Here is a 14,344-nt window from a genome sequence, read left to right on the forward strand (position 1 = left end):
CAGTTTACAGCTGGGTTGGGATTAGAACCCAGACTAGATAGCTTCAAGGTGATTCATTCACAGTTCTTCAAGCTTCAGCAGTCAAGAGACTGCTGTCTGTACCTCTAGGTCATCCTGTAAGCCCAGTAAAGTACTGGAGATAGGATGGCACATATATTGGAGAATTTTCAGGACCATGTGGAAAGAGCAGCAGGTTCCTTGTGAGTGGCATTCCATCCATCCATCGGGACCATGCTATGTGTTGAGCGTTGGTGCTGCCTTAAGGCCCAGTCACACCTTGACGTTTTAGCCAGCAATGGCAACATATTAAAATGTATGTAAAACGCTGGCTTACATTGAACTTTTGATGTTTTTTTTTTAAAGATTCGGACGTATTCATAACGACTTGGTCTTTTGCAAAACGTATTAGTAACGGACACAGAACGTTTCGTTGTGTTATAGATAACTTATACCAACGAATGCTGAACCTGTTGGCGGCCTTCACAACCTATGCCGAACGATAGTCAAACTTATGCATAGCGTGCTGCACGCATCGCCGACGATGACGTGGCGTAGGTTATGAAAAGGCTGCCGCACAACGTTTTAAATCATAACCGCTGCAGAAATGGAAGTGTCAACATCGCAGTCACACCTTGGCGATCTTGCCAGCGTATGCCGACCTCTGAAAAATGCGTCTAAAACGCTGGCGCACGTCGAATACGGTATGGGTAAGTTTGGTATGCGTGAATAGAACGCTAAAGTACGCTATCATACGTCGTAGTAAGTGGAGTACATCTTGTGATTTTAAACATGTTGAAAATTTTACGACGTACTTGTCGTATGGCACACGCTCCGCATGCGATGGGAATAAGTTGTACACACGATATGCGATCGTTGACACACATCGACACACGTTACTTGTAAGGTGCTCATAAGTCGAAACACATCAAGGTAATGGTTAGCGTCAGTGTTCCAGACTCCCGGGTTTTTTTTTCTTCGGTATGACGGTGTTCAGTGTACAGTGCGGTTATGATTTAAATCGTTGAGCGGAAGCCTATTAATTATGTTATATTATAACCGCAATAGAAATCGAAGTGTCAAAATCACCATCATACTGAAGGAAGGAAGAAAAAAAAAAAACTTAAAAAAAAACAAAAAACCAGGGAGTCTGGAACACTGACGCCAACCATTACCTTGATGTGTTTCGACTTATGAGCACCTTACAAGTAACGTGTGTCGATGTGTGTCACCGATCGCGTAACGTGAGTACAACACGAAACTATTAGGTTAGAAATAAGTTTCGGGTACGCTAAACATTACCTCGACGTGTTTCGACTTATGAGTAACTCACAAGTAACGTGTGTCAACGATCGCGTGACGTGCCTACAACTTATGGCCAGCATAGCGGAACTTGTGAGTCATACGCTGGGATAAGTCTTAAAATTTCAAGTATGGAAAATTTGAGGACAACCGAAAAGTACAACGTTTAAAGCCAGCGTACTACGACATATGGCAGTGTTTTTCAGCGTGCTCTCAATGTTATCAAAACGTACCCATAACGTATTCGACGTGTACCAGCGTTTTAGACAAATTTTCCAAAAATCGGCATAAGCTGGCTAAAACGTCAAGGTGTGACTGGGCCTTTAGCAGTCTCCTTGGCTATTGGACACAATCCTGGACGGGTCGCCACTCTGACACAGGATACCAGCAAGCTGGCACTCATTTTTCCGACCTCGGAAAGATGACAGATAGAATCAACCCCACCTGGTATTAATTCAACAGCAAAGTGGGATTTCAACTCAGGATCCTAGGATCCGAAGCCCACCACCCTAACCATTAAGCCAACACCAGACATGTTCCTGCTCCACAAAGAGTAAACATCTCATTCCAGTCATTGCCAGGGTTGTAGGATGGTTTGTGCCAGGGTTGTACTATCTCCCCAACACTTTTTAACATATATTTCAACATGATGAATTAGACATGGAGAAATTGATGCCAACCCTTTGGGTTAGATATGCTGTACAAATGTAGTGCTGGATTGGCAGGTGAAAGGACCCGAAGACTTGCAACACTGAAAGTAACTAAACATGTTTGCTGATGATGCAGTTGCAGTGGGTACCACCAAAAAGAGTAGCATATAGCACATACAATTGATGAGGTGACATCAGAGTGGGGGGTTAATGATGAGCATGCTGAAAATGAAAATGTTGGTATGGGGGGGAAGGGGGGTGTTGGCGAAAGAGGACAAGGGGAATGCACAGCTAATATACATCACTGGAGAAGCCATTAAGGGAGTAACTGACATTAGATATCTCGGTGCAACAATTGAATCGCAAAGTGGTATCACAATGGACGTCGAAGACAGCATTGCCTGTACCTCGAAAATGTTTTGAGCACTACGCACACCTTTATTCAGGGACAATATTTCCATGAAACCAAAAAGATGAGTTTACTGTGCTGTTGTGCTTAGTGTGCCATTTTATGAGTTGAGAGAGGGACCAACAAGAGAGATATATCCAGGAAGATAGAGGCCTTACACAGCAGGTGCCTTAAAAGCATATTCAGTATCAGTCAGGCTCGCCAACGGACAGGGCATGCTAGGAGTGTACAAGTAGGGAGACAGTTTGGGATGGAGGAGTAGTAACTCCAGTAAGAAGATATTATTGCAGCCAGAAGACTTCACTGGCTAGGTCATATTACCCAGATGAAAGACAACCACATCCCTAAGAAACTTCTACGTGCACGGTTGTGTCAAAGCGCCACTCGGCACATGTAACCAGGCTTAGTTGGAGAGATAAAGTGAGACAAGATCTGAAGAAGTTTAATATTGATGAAGACAGCTGGTTCCATGTTACTTCATGAGAGTAAGAGGACTCCCACAAAGGACTAACATCCAAAGTATGCATCACCATTACTATGTTCACAGCAGTTAACGTATTTTTCTCAACTACCAATAGATAAAACCCATTATACATCCTCGTATCCGGATTCACATCTTCAACAAAATCAAACCAATTCGTCATTGTCACACACACAACCTGTCCACCAAGTGTTGTCCGAATCCGTCCACAACTTTTTGAGATATCGTGCTCACAGACAGACAGACAAACAGGGGTGAAAACATAAGCTCTGTTCACCTACGGTTGTGGAGGTAAAAATAAGAAGAGAATACAGCAACGATAAATGTATTTCTCAACCCTTGCATATCATTAACCTAATGAGTAAATTAACCAATCACTGCAAGGATTGAAAACAGGATATCACTCCATATGTGGATGGAATTATTGTCCACGTCAGTGTTCATTCATGACCAAGAAGTTAAAAGTGAGCAAGTAATCGTCTACACACAGAAGAATGAACTTTGTTTTGTTGTTATTTGTGTTGTTTGCCTTCCAGAGTATGACTGAAGCCATCAGCGCTGGAGTTAGCCCTCTGGGATCAGCTTCGAACCAGTCGAGTCATTGGGAACTTGGCAGCGCTTTCTTCTTTGCTGGCACAGTCATTACCACTATCGGTAACAATTATCCTTCGAGCTGTTTCACTTCATGATCGGGTTTTACACTGCACGTCCCCAGAGTCCCCTCCAGACTATGAAATTTATATCATGCCACCTTTAATCACTTGTATTAACAACTTGAAGGGGGTTGAGTTGTTGGTTTGGCCATAGAAACAACTTGATGCCTTTGGGATGGGTACGCAGTCATTTCAGGACATGTGTTTGGACGGTCTTTGTCATTAGTAAACTTAATGACACCCAGTTGTTCTTGAAGTGATCCAAAGATATGACAAGTCTAGACAGATGACTGAGGACTTTCCAATTGATATATGCTGTTCCTATGAGGTGTGGTGGAGTGAAATACTTTGGTGGCTACATTGCACAATTTTTTTTGGTTGTTGTTGAATTGCAGGTCAAAATGAATGATTGTTTCCACACATCCAAAACTGACATCCAATTCTGCAATCTCAAGGATAGTAAAATGGTAATTCTCCAATATTAGTTATTCAAGACTTTTAATGTTTTCTCGAGTGAAAGCAGTTAGTTACATGTGAGAAAGCTCCAGAGCACTCACCCATTCACGGCCATTGCTGAACCTAGTACAACTATTTGAAACACATCTAATTTGAACTTGTTTAACATTTTCTTTCACCATTAACTTAACTAGTGCATGCCCATAGATGCGTGGCTGTACGTGCAAACCCCCCCCCGCAAAAAAACTCAAACCGCGTGCCAGAAACAACAACCACACAAGCAGTTCCTTCGCTTTCACGTGCCCGTACGTGCGTGGCTGTACGTGCAAAAAAAAAATATATATATATATATATACTTTAAAACGGCTTGCCAGAAACAACCACACTGGCCATTCCTTCGCTGTCGCGTGGCCGTACGTGCTTGTCCGTACGTGCATGGCCGTACATGCATAGCCGTACGTGCACGTCCGTACGTGCATGGCCGTACGTGCATGCCCGTAGATGCGTGGCCGTACGTGCAAACCCTCCCCCCCCCCCGCAAAAAAAACTCAAACCGCATGCCAGAAACAACAACCACACAAGCAGTTCCTTCGCTTTCACGTGCCCGTACGTGCGTGGCTGTACGTTCAAAATATATATATATATATATATATATATATATATATATATATATATATATATATATATATATATATATATATATATATACACTTTAAAACCGCTTGCCAGAAACAACCACACTGGCCGTTCCTTCGCTCTCGCATGGCCGTACGTGCGTGTCCATACGTGCATGGCTGTGCGTGCATGGCCGTACGTGCGTAGCCGTACGTGCGCGTCCGTACGTGCATGGCCGTACGTGCATGCCCGTAGATACGTGGCCGTACGTGCAAACCCTCCCCCCCCCACAAAAAAACTCAAACCGCGTGCCAGAAACAACAACCACACAAGCCGTTCCTTCGCTTTCACGTGCCCGTACGTGCGTGGCTGTACGTGCAAAAAATATATATATATACAGTATACATATATATATATATATATATATATATATATATATATATATATATATATATACTTTAAAACTGCTTGCCAGAAACAAACACACAGTCCGTTCCTTCGCTCTCGCGTGGCCAGAAGTGAGTGGCCGTACGTGCGTGCCCATACATGCGTGGCCGTACATACAAAAAAAAACTAAAAAAAAAACTTTCAAACCGCGTGCCAGAAACAACAACCACACAGGCCGTTCCTTCGCTCTCGCGTGCCCATATGTGCGTGGCCGTACATGCAAAAAAAAACTTTCAAACAACTACACAGGCCATTCCTTCGCTGTCATAAACGACGACTGGATTGGGGCATTGTGTTTATCTATAAATGCGGATAAGAAATCGAGAAATTATTAGAATACAGTAAGTCATCACTATCCAAAAGTAGTGCGTGCCCGTACGGAATGTTCACATCATTCCACGAATTATCGCTTGCATTGAAGTAACAACTGCTGTGATACTTACAAACACAGAGTTAATTAAAATCAAGTTTCCCTCCCTGACTTTGCTTGCCATGACATTCGCTGCCATTTACCATTGGCACTCCTACCCCACGGTAGCTAAGGCACCCATCGATCCCCATCGTAACCAGCATGGCACGTGACGTCATCGTCGGCCGGCCGTGCACCGGCCTACGCAGCCACGCCCACGCAGCAACGTGTCCTGTGATTGGTAACTAAATGGCGCATCGGCAATGCCTCCACAGCACGTGTCCTGTCATTGGTTGGTAAATAAATGGCCATAACTTGGGAATCACTTGTCCGATTAATATCAAATCTAGAAAAGGCACATACTCAGATCCCCAGCAATATACCTGGCAAGTTTCAATTAGATCGGACCAGTGGTTGTCGGGAAACAGCGGTCACAGATACACAGAAACACAGGCCACAGACAGACACACACACACACACACACACACACACACACACACACACACACACACACACACACACACACACACACACACACACACACACACAGATTGCTGGAATTATAGATAGATGAAATGAGGTCAATGAGATGATAAATGAAGGGGTTGAATGCAGACTGCAGAGCAATGAGTAAGGAAACCCGTCGTTGTGAATCGTTTTTACCACCAAATTGAGATGTATTTATCGTTGACAAGCATGTTGAGTCGAGCTGAATTCCTTAACACTTCCAAAGGCCACATCGTTTTGACAATTGGAAACAAAAAAAAGTTGTGCACTTTTTTGATAAATTATTTTTGGAACAATTTTTCTTCAATAAATAAATAATAATAAAAATTGTCTCCATGTACATTGTACACACCTTTATCTCGTTAGCACCTCTTCATGAACAACATCGCTGAGGAAACGGCGCTTCTTCTTTGTTTCCTCATCCAGGGCAAGAATACGGAGGCTTTTAATGGCCAATTATTCAATTAGCGCCAACGTATTTTGCCTTTTCGCAAGGAAAAACACGAAGAGAAGAGAAGAGAAGAGAAGAGAAAAACCCCGTAATGGCGAACGCGGCTGAGTTTCTCTTCCCCATCGACCACGGCTACGCAGCAACGCTTCCTGTCATTGGTTGATAAAAAATGGCCACAGCAACGGTTCCTGTCATTGGTTGGTAAATAAATGGCCATAACTTGGGAAGCACTTGGCCGATTAATATCAAACCTTGAAAAGGCACATACTCAGGTCCCCAGCAATATACCTCGCAAGTTTCAATTAGATCGGACCAGCGGTTGTCGAGAAACAGCGGTCACAGACACACACACACACACACACACACACACACACACACACACACACACACACACACACACACAGATATTGCTGGAATTATAGATATATGAAACACCTCTGTTCCACAGCACATGTGACCACGTTGGCCACCATTGTGATTTTACCCAGAATGCTTTGACCAAAATGAGTGTCACTTCCTGTGTAACTTGGTTAGGGTAGAGTGGGAGACAAAGCCAGAGCACAGAATCTCAGATTTGGACGATTATTTTCTCCAATAAAAAGACCACGTCAACCTGGAACCGTCCAAATGTGTTCTCCATGCACATCCGTGGATGACAATAAATTCTGCATTAACTAAAGTTGATCTCAACAGTGCGGATTGTCACTGTGGCTCCATAAGATCTGGTCTTGGAGGGTCTTCTTGATCGTCATCGATCGGTAATTGCCTCGCATTTCTTGCACAAAATAACCGTCTTGGTTTGAGGGAAGAATTTTCTCACCACACAATTATCAAAAAAGTTACAAGTTCATTAGAGCTCATAGATCGTGAACATATCCTGGCCATCCCACATATTCACATCTTAAACCTTATAAATGTTACAAAACAAGTGAGTAGCATAGAATCCCCGCTCCAACATTGTTTCCAATTGAACGATAATTGGAATGTGTGTCCTTTCCATAGCACCTGCAGACAGTGGCACTCTCCACCTCCTCTTGAAGACTTCAACCACCCCTTGAAACTATTGCTTCCTCCAAAATATATTACAGCACTCATTTATAATTTATCAGGTAGTTGATATCCTTACCTCAAAGAGGTGGCTTCAGGCTCAATATGCCACATTTATTGACAACCTTGCTGAAGTCCTTGATCTTCCATGAGCTTCGCTCCTGCAAAGAAGAAGGAAAAAATAATAATTAAAAAAGCAGTAAAGATCACTCCAATGAGCTCTTCAGACTGTCTTCATGGTGTAGACCAGTGGATTTTCTTTCAACATAAGAGCCCAAGATACCACACTGATAATAAAAGTGTCTTTTGAAGCAGGCAAATTCATTTCAGATCCAAGAACATCTGTGGCCACCAACCGGCAAACGGACAAGGTGATGGCAAATTAAAATCAAGAATAAAAGTTGCATATATTGTCTTCACTTTCGTGGAGTGAAGTTTCTCTTTCAATGTTGTAGGTCTCCCGAATGTGGCTCCACCACTTGTCATGAAGATGAGTCCATATAGCCATGAAGATGAGAAGATGAGAAGACTACATTGTTATAGCCACGTGACCATTCCGGTATTGATCGAATCATGTGGGTGGTCAAATGGCCATGGCCGCCAGCTGGGTTTGACACGTCATACGGGGGTTACGGGCCTTAGGTCCAAATATCTCGTCAAAGGGCACAAAGTAGAAAGTTACGTGCTCGCATGGTGCGCCAGTCAGATGTATAACCGAGCGGCTGGCTGGTTTTAATGCACCATGCGTTACTTTACGAAGCACAAATCACTTTTACCCAATTCTGCACCTGAAGGGAGCCAATCATGAAAAATGGACCACTCGTACAGCACAAATGGAGGCCAGGCAGGAGTAACATTTCATGGATTGTTTTTAAAATAAAATCCACAGCAAATTTTCAATCGGCTTCCAGTTCGGGGTTCAGCACACATGGGCGATTCATGAATCGGCTCTCGCTCCCCCCCAGTTTATCGAAGCTAAGTTCCCCGCACCAGATACGTTCAGTGTTTTGTTTTGTGACCTCCACCACTTAAGGTGAAGGAGGTTATGTTTTCACCCTTTCTGTCTGTTACTTACGAAATCTAAAGATTTCGTAAGTATATTGATGACTTCCGTCCTCTGTTTGTGTGTTTGTGTGTGTGTGTGTGTTTGTTTGTACGCACGATAACTCGAGAATGGAAGAACTGAAGGTGAAGGAGGTTGTGTTTTCACCCCTTTCTGTCTGTTTGTTACTTACGAAATCTAAAGATTTCGTAAGTATATTGATGACTTCCGTCCTCTGTTTGTGTGTTTGTGTGTGTGTGTGTGTGTGTGTGTGTGTGTGTGTGTGTGTGTGTGTGTGTGTGTGTGTGTGTGTGTGTGTGTGTGTGTGTGTGTGTGTGTGTGTGTGTTTGTGTGTGTGTGTGTGTTTGTTTGTAGGCACGATAACTCGAGAATGGATGAAGCTACCAATGTTAAATTACACCATGTGATTCAGAAGGGTGATGGATAGCGCTGATTATATTTTGGTCAAAATCGGTCAAAGGTCAAGGTCACAGTGAGGTCAAACATTCGATTTATGATGGTTTGGTACAGAATCATCGTAGAAACTTCTGGTTTGCGTTGCTATCTTCTCGAGAGACAGCTTTTATTAGACAAGGTCAGAGGTCAAGTTAATGATTTCGTAAGTACCAGTCTATGACTGCTTGTTACTTACAAAATCTAAAGATTTCGTAAGTATATTGATGCCTTCCGTTTCTGTTTGTTTGTTTGTTTGTTAGTTAGTTTGTTTGTTTGTTTATTTGTAGGCACGATAACTCGAGAACGGAAGCAGCTACCAATGTCAAGTTACACCACGTGATTCAGGAGGGTGATGGCTAGTGCTGATTCGATTTTGGTCAAAATCGGTCAAAGGTCAAGGTCACAGTGAGGTCAAACATACAAAAAATGACAACTCGAGAACGTAAGAAGCTACCAATGTCAAATTACACCACGTGATTCAGGAGGGTGGTGGCTAGCGCTGATTAGATTTTGGTCAAAATCGGTCAAAGGTCAAGGTCACAGTGAGGTCAAACGTCCAAAGCATTCGATTTTTGATGGTTTGGGACAGAATCATCGTAGAAACTTCTGGTTTGCGTCGCTACCATCTCTAGAGACAGCTTTTATTAGACAATGTCAGAGGTCAAGTTGACGATTTCGTAAGTACTAGTCTATGACTGCTTGTTACTTACGAAATCTAAAGATTTTGTAAGTATATTGATGACTTCCGTTTCTGTTTGTTTGTTTGTTTGTTTGTTTGTTTGTTTGTAGGCACGATAACTTGAGAACGGAAGAAGCTACCAATGTCAAATTACACCCCGTGATTCAGGAGGGTGATGGCTAGTGCTGATTAGATTTTGGTCAAAATCGGTCAAAGGTCAAGGTCACAGTGAGGTCAAATATTCGATTTTTGATGGTTTGGTACAGATAACTCGAGAACGGAAGAAGCTACCAATGTCAAATTACACCACGTGATTCAGGAGGGTGATGGCTTGTGCTGATTAGATTTTGGTAAAAATCAGTCAAAGGTCAAGGTCACAGTGAGATCAAAAATTCAATTTTTGATGGTTTGGTACAGAATCATGGTAGAAACTTCTGGTTTGCATCGCTACCTTCTCCAGAGACAGCTTTTATTAGACAAAGTCAGAGGTCAAGTTGACGATTTCGTAAGTACCAGTCTATGACTGCTTGTTACTTACGAAATCGAAAGATTTCGTAAGTATATTGATGACTTCCGTTTCTGTTTGTTTGTTTGTTTGTTTGTTTGTTTGTTTGTTTGTAGGCACGATAACTCGAGAACGGAAGAAGCTTCCAATGTCAAATTACACCACGTGGTTCAGGAGGGTGATGGCTAGTGCTGATTAGATTTTGGTCAAAATCGTCAACGGTCAAGGTCACAGTGAGGTCAAACATAATTCCGTAAATTCATGTGGAGAAATGGAGTATTTTTTCTTCGCTCGATGTTACGAGTTCGTTTCAACTTCGATTTTAATTTTGTCTTTGGTTTTTGCGATCGCTTAGGACGCTTAAAACTCGGTTGTCGAAATTCTGGTAAAAATCGGATGTTTTGGAGACGTTTTAAGATTGTATAAAAATATTTCACTCGACGCGTCACGGGTCGTCACGTGATGCAGTGCGCTCGAGCAGACGCGTCGTTGAGTTACGTTAAGGTATAATTGCGTGGAGAAATGGAGATTTTTGCTTCGGTCGACGTTACGATTTTTGATGGTTTGAAACAGAATCATCGTAGAAACTTCTGGTTTGCGTCGCTACCTTCTCTCGAGACAGCTTTTATTAGACAAGGTCAGAGGTCAAGTTGACGATTTTGTAAGTACCAGTCTATGACTGCTTGTTTGTTTGTTTGTTTGTCTGTGCACTGGATATCTTAAAAAGTTGTGGACAGATCCGGATGAAATTTTGTGGACACGTTGGGTGTGTAACAAGGACGAACTGTTTAGATATTGGTGAAGATCCAGATCCGGATCCGGCTACTACAATTTTTTCAGTGATTCTTCACCTTTGAGAGATAGGGCCAAAAACAATATAGTACTGTACAGCATGATATTTCAAAAATATATTGGGCCCGATATGTTCTCGTGGATCAGGTATTGTGTGACAGAAGTATGCACTCTACCGCATGCCCTTCTCGTTTGCCTCGTTTTTGTTCCTTTTATCCCAGTTATTGTTATTTCTGATCCCTCAGCTCAATTCATTCCTGCTATTCCCTCAAAAATACACACAACATATCTGTCCTTCTTCACTTAGAAAAAAACCCCACAACAACAAACAACAAGATTGGAAAAAATAAAATCCAAACTCCAATCTCAGTGCTCAGTTACTCATTTCCCGATCCCTGCTTCTTTTTCATATCCCCAAAATAAATCTCCACTAAATATAACGTTTCTCTTCCTTAAAAACTGTTCATAACTTTTCTTTTTAATGCTTTCGAAATGCCTTTTAATTGCGTTAATCTGCTTACTACTCCATCAGGAATGATCCATTCATTCTTCCTTTTTTTTTCATATCAATCTATTTCCTTTTCTCTTTGACAATTTATATTTCCCCAAAACCTACCCACTCCTTAACACTTAGTTAATCAAACCTCCTCTTTCACTTGCAGCTGGATTTTCCTCCATGCCTTCAACCAAAAACATTCTCATCACCACCCCACACAGGAAGTCTGTCAAAGGTTATCCAGTCTGGGAATCCTGAGGCTTCCATTCTGCAGAGGTTGTCTGCACACGTCAATAATTTCCCCTGCCTACCTCCTCTCAGCAGCTCCTCCCCCCCATCTCTAACTGTGTGAGACCTCAAACATCTGAGGCCTCTGATTCAATCCGACAGATCTCTCAATCAAGACCGCTGTAGATAAGCCGGACATCTTCTGTTCAACAGAATCCTTCCTCCCACAGGACATCCTTGACTTATTAGTATCTATCCCTGGCTATTATCTCCTCTGGTTTGAACGACTTGAATCTCATCTTGATGGTGGAGTTGCACTGCACATCAATAACTCCATTTCTCACTGTCTGTGTTCTGTTATTACACCTCCAAACCGCAGGAGTACCTCTGGCTGTGACTTCCCCCTCTGCCACCACCTCATGTTTGTCTGTGTGTTGTACTGCCCTCCCAACAACGACGACCCCATCTACATCTCTCTCACAGATGACATGAACACACGTTTAACCATTCATCCCAACTCTCTTCCTCATGTGTGGTGATTTCAATTGTCAACATGCCAATTGGTTGGGTGTTGGACCTTTCTCACCAGCCATGGCACTTCTGCAAAGGACTTCTGTGACTATTGCCTCTGCCAGTAATTCAGCCTGGAAATTCTTACACAGAAACCTGCTCTCTCTTATGCACAGATTCATCCCATCTCATATTCAGTCATCTTACCCATCCTCCCACCCTTTGTACAGTGAATCCTATGATGAGGCAGTTGCTTTAAAAACTTGCATTCTCCTCCTGGAAGACAAATCCAACCAAAGGCAGCATCAGATCATTCCATGAAGTCCACGTGTGTCTTCTCACAGGACAGCCAAAAAACATCTGACCAAACTCAAGAATTAACTTTCAAACTTGTCTCCCTCCTCAAAAACCTGGTAGCACCTTGTCAAGTCTGTCTCTGGTGTATGATCCCCCTCCATCCCTTCCCTCGCTTCAAATGGCACCACAGCCGACTTCCAAATATTGTATCATATATATATATATATATATATATATATATATATATCTCTCTCTCTCTCTCTCTCTCTCTCTCCCTCTCTCTCTCTCTCTCCACCATTCGCAGTGCTACCCAATGGAGAAGTTTCTGGCAACCTTTCACTCTCAGTCTGCAACTGTACCGGATGGCATCAGCTCACGTGTCCTGAAAACCTGCTCTGCTGCTCTTGCACTTCCTCTCTCTGCCATTTTCACCATGTCATTTAGCAAAGGTCATCTTCCATCTGCTTGGAAATCAGCCAACATCACAGCATTATATAAAAAGGTGCAAAACTAAACCACTTGACTACAGACCAATTAGCTTAATTCCAATCATCAGCAAGGTCACGAAAGCCATCATCGCAGTTTACATAAAATCATTCCTTTTCTCCAACAGCCCAATCTCAGATCATCAATTTGAATTGAGATCTGGTCACTCCACCTAAGATATGCTGCTTCTACTCCCCATCAATGGTGGAGGCACTCAATGTCAGGCATGAGATCAGGGCTGTCTCTCTGGACATATCTTGAGCTTTTGATGCAGTCTGGCATCCCGCCATGCTCTCCAAACTGTCTGCCTATGGAATCCAAGGCCAACTCTACTCTTGCATTACTGACTTCCTCCACTCCCATAGACAACGGGTGGCACTCAATGGAACCCTTTCATCTCCTCTCCCTGTCAAGGCTGGAGTACTCCAACAGTGTGTTCTCGTTCCCATATTATTCCGAATCTTCATCAATGATTTCACTGACTCGCTTGGAAATCCTCTTTTTCTCTTTGCTGATGACTCCACTCTCGGCTGCGACATCTATCATCCTTCTGACAGACAGGCAGCAGCCTCTTCCCTCTCCTCAGACCTTGACAAAATCACAAACTGGTCAAACACAATTTTGCCTATGTATCCATATTGTCCACCCTTTGTGTTCTGCCTTACCGCTCATCATTACCTGTATCCCTTGTTTGTCCGTCTCCATTTACTTTCTCCCTCCGCCCTGCTGTTATCCTTTCCTCTTTCTCCTGCTGTTCCCTTTGTTATGTTGTGCCCTGATTTGTTCTGTGTCATCGCTCTTCCACGAGCCTAGACCATGTAAAAATATTGTTGCGGTTCTCAGAACCGCATGCATACAACAGATAGGTGTCCCAAGACAGTTATTCCATTATTATACGTGTAGATAGTCCCTTTCCTTTGGTTTAGCGGGACAATAAGGGAGTGCGTTGCGATGATCTAACAGCTAGGGTTGCTTAAATCATTTTCTCCTTCATTTCGTCCCCACTCTTCTTTTCGTCTTTTTATTCCTGAGGTATATCAGCCACGTGAGGCGCCGTGGTGAGGAAACTGCTGCACAGAGATCCTTGTTCCCGGGCAAGCCATAGACCCGGCTTGTGCGGCTTGTCATGTAGTGCACTTGGCGGTGCGGGATTATCGACTCGAGCTTTCGGTGATCTGGGGAGGATTGCCGGTTGCATTAAAAAGGCATGTGAATAGATAGATACCTCTTAAGAGGCTGCATGAATGGTGTTTTTCACAATACAGGAAACACAGCCAGCACGACACCCACGCTGCACGAAATGCGTACGGAGGCCGATAAAGACGACTCCACGCCATGTTGAGCAGGATACGAGCGTGTGGAGCAGAAGCGGCTTGTTCCTTTTCAACCTCAATATCCGACACATATTGATGTTCGCCCCGCGCACACG

The 14,344-nt window shown here is 43.2% G+C and overlaps 1 protein-coding gene across 4 annotated transcripts in view; it reads left to right on the forward strand.

Annotated features, from left to right (window-relative positions):
• LOC147014824 (potassium channel subfamily K member 2-like) overlaps positions 1 to 14,344 on the forward strand; it is a 79,655-nt gene that overhangs the window by 29,592 nt on the left and 35,719 nt on the right. For all 4 annotated transcript variants that reach the window (XM_085853132.1, XM_085853133.1, XM_085853129.1 and 1 more), the window contains one exon: positions 3,376 to 3,493. In XM_085853132.1, the coding sequence (XP_085709258.1) occupies positions 3,376 to 3,493 (118 nt within the window). The remainder of the gene's footprint in view (positions 1 to 3,375; positions 3,494 to 14,344) is intronic.

Source organism: Eptatretus burgeri, chromosome 13 (assembly GCF_056783735.1).
Source record: "Eptatretus burgeri isolate ZD-2024b chromosome 13, Ebu_testis_v1, whole genome shotgun sequence".
In the NCBI taxonomy this organism is placed as follows: domain Eukaryota; kingdom Metazoa; phylum Chordata; class Myxini; order Myxiniformes; family Myxinidae; genus Eptatretus; species Eptatretus burgeri.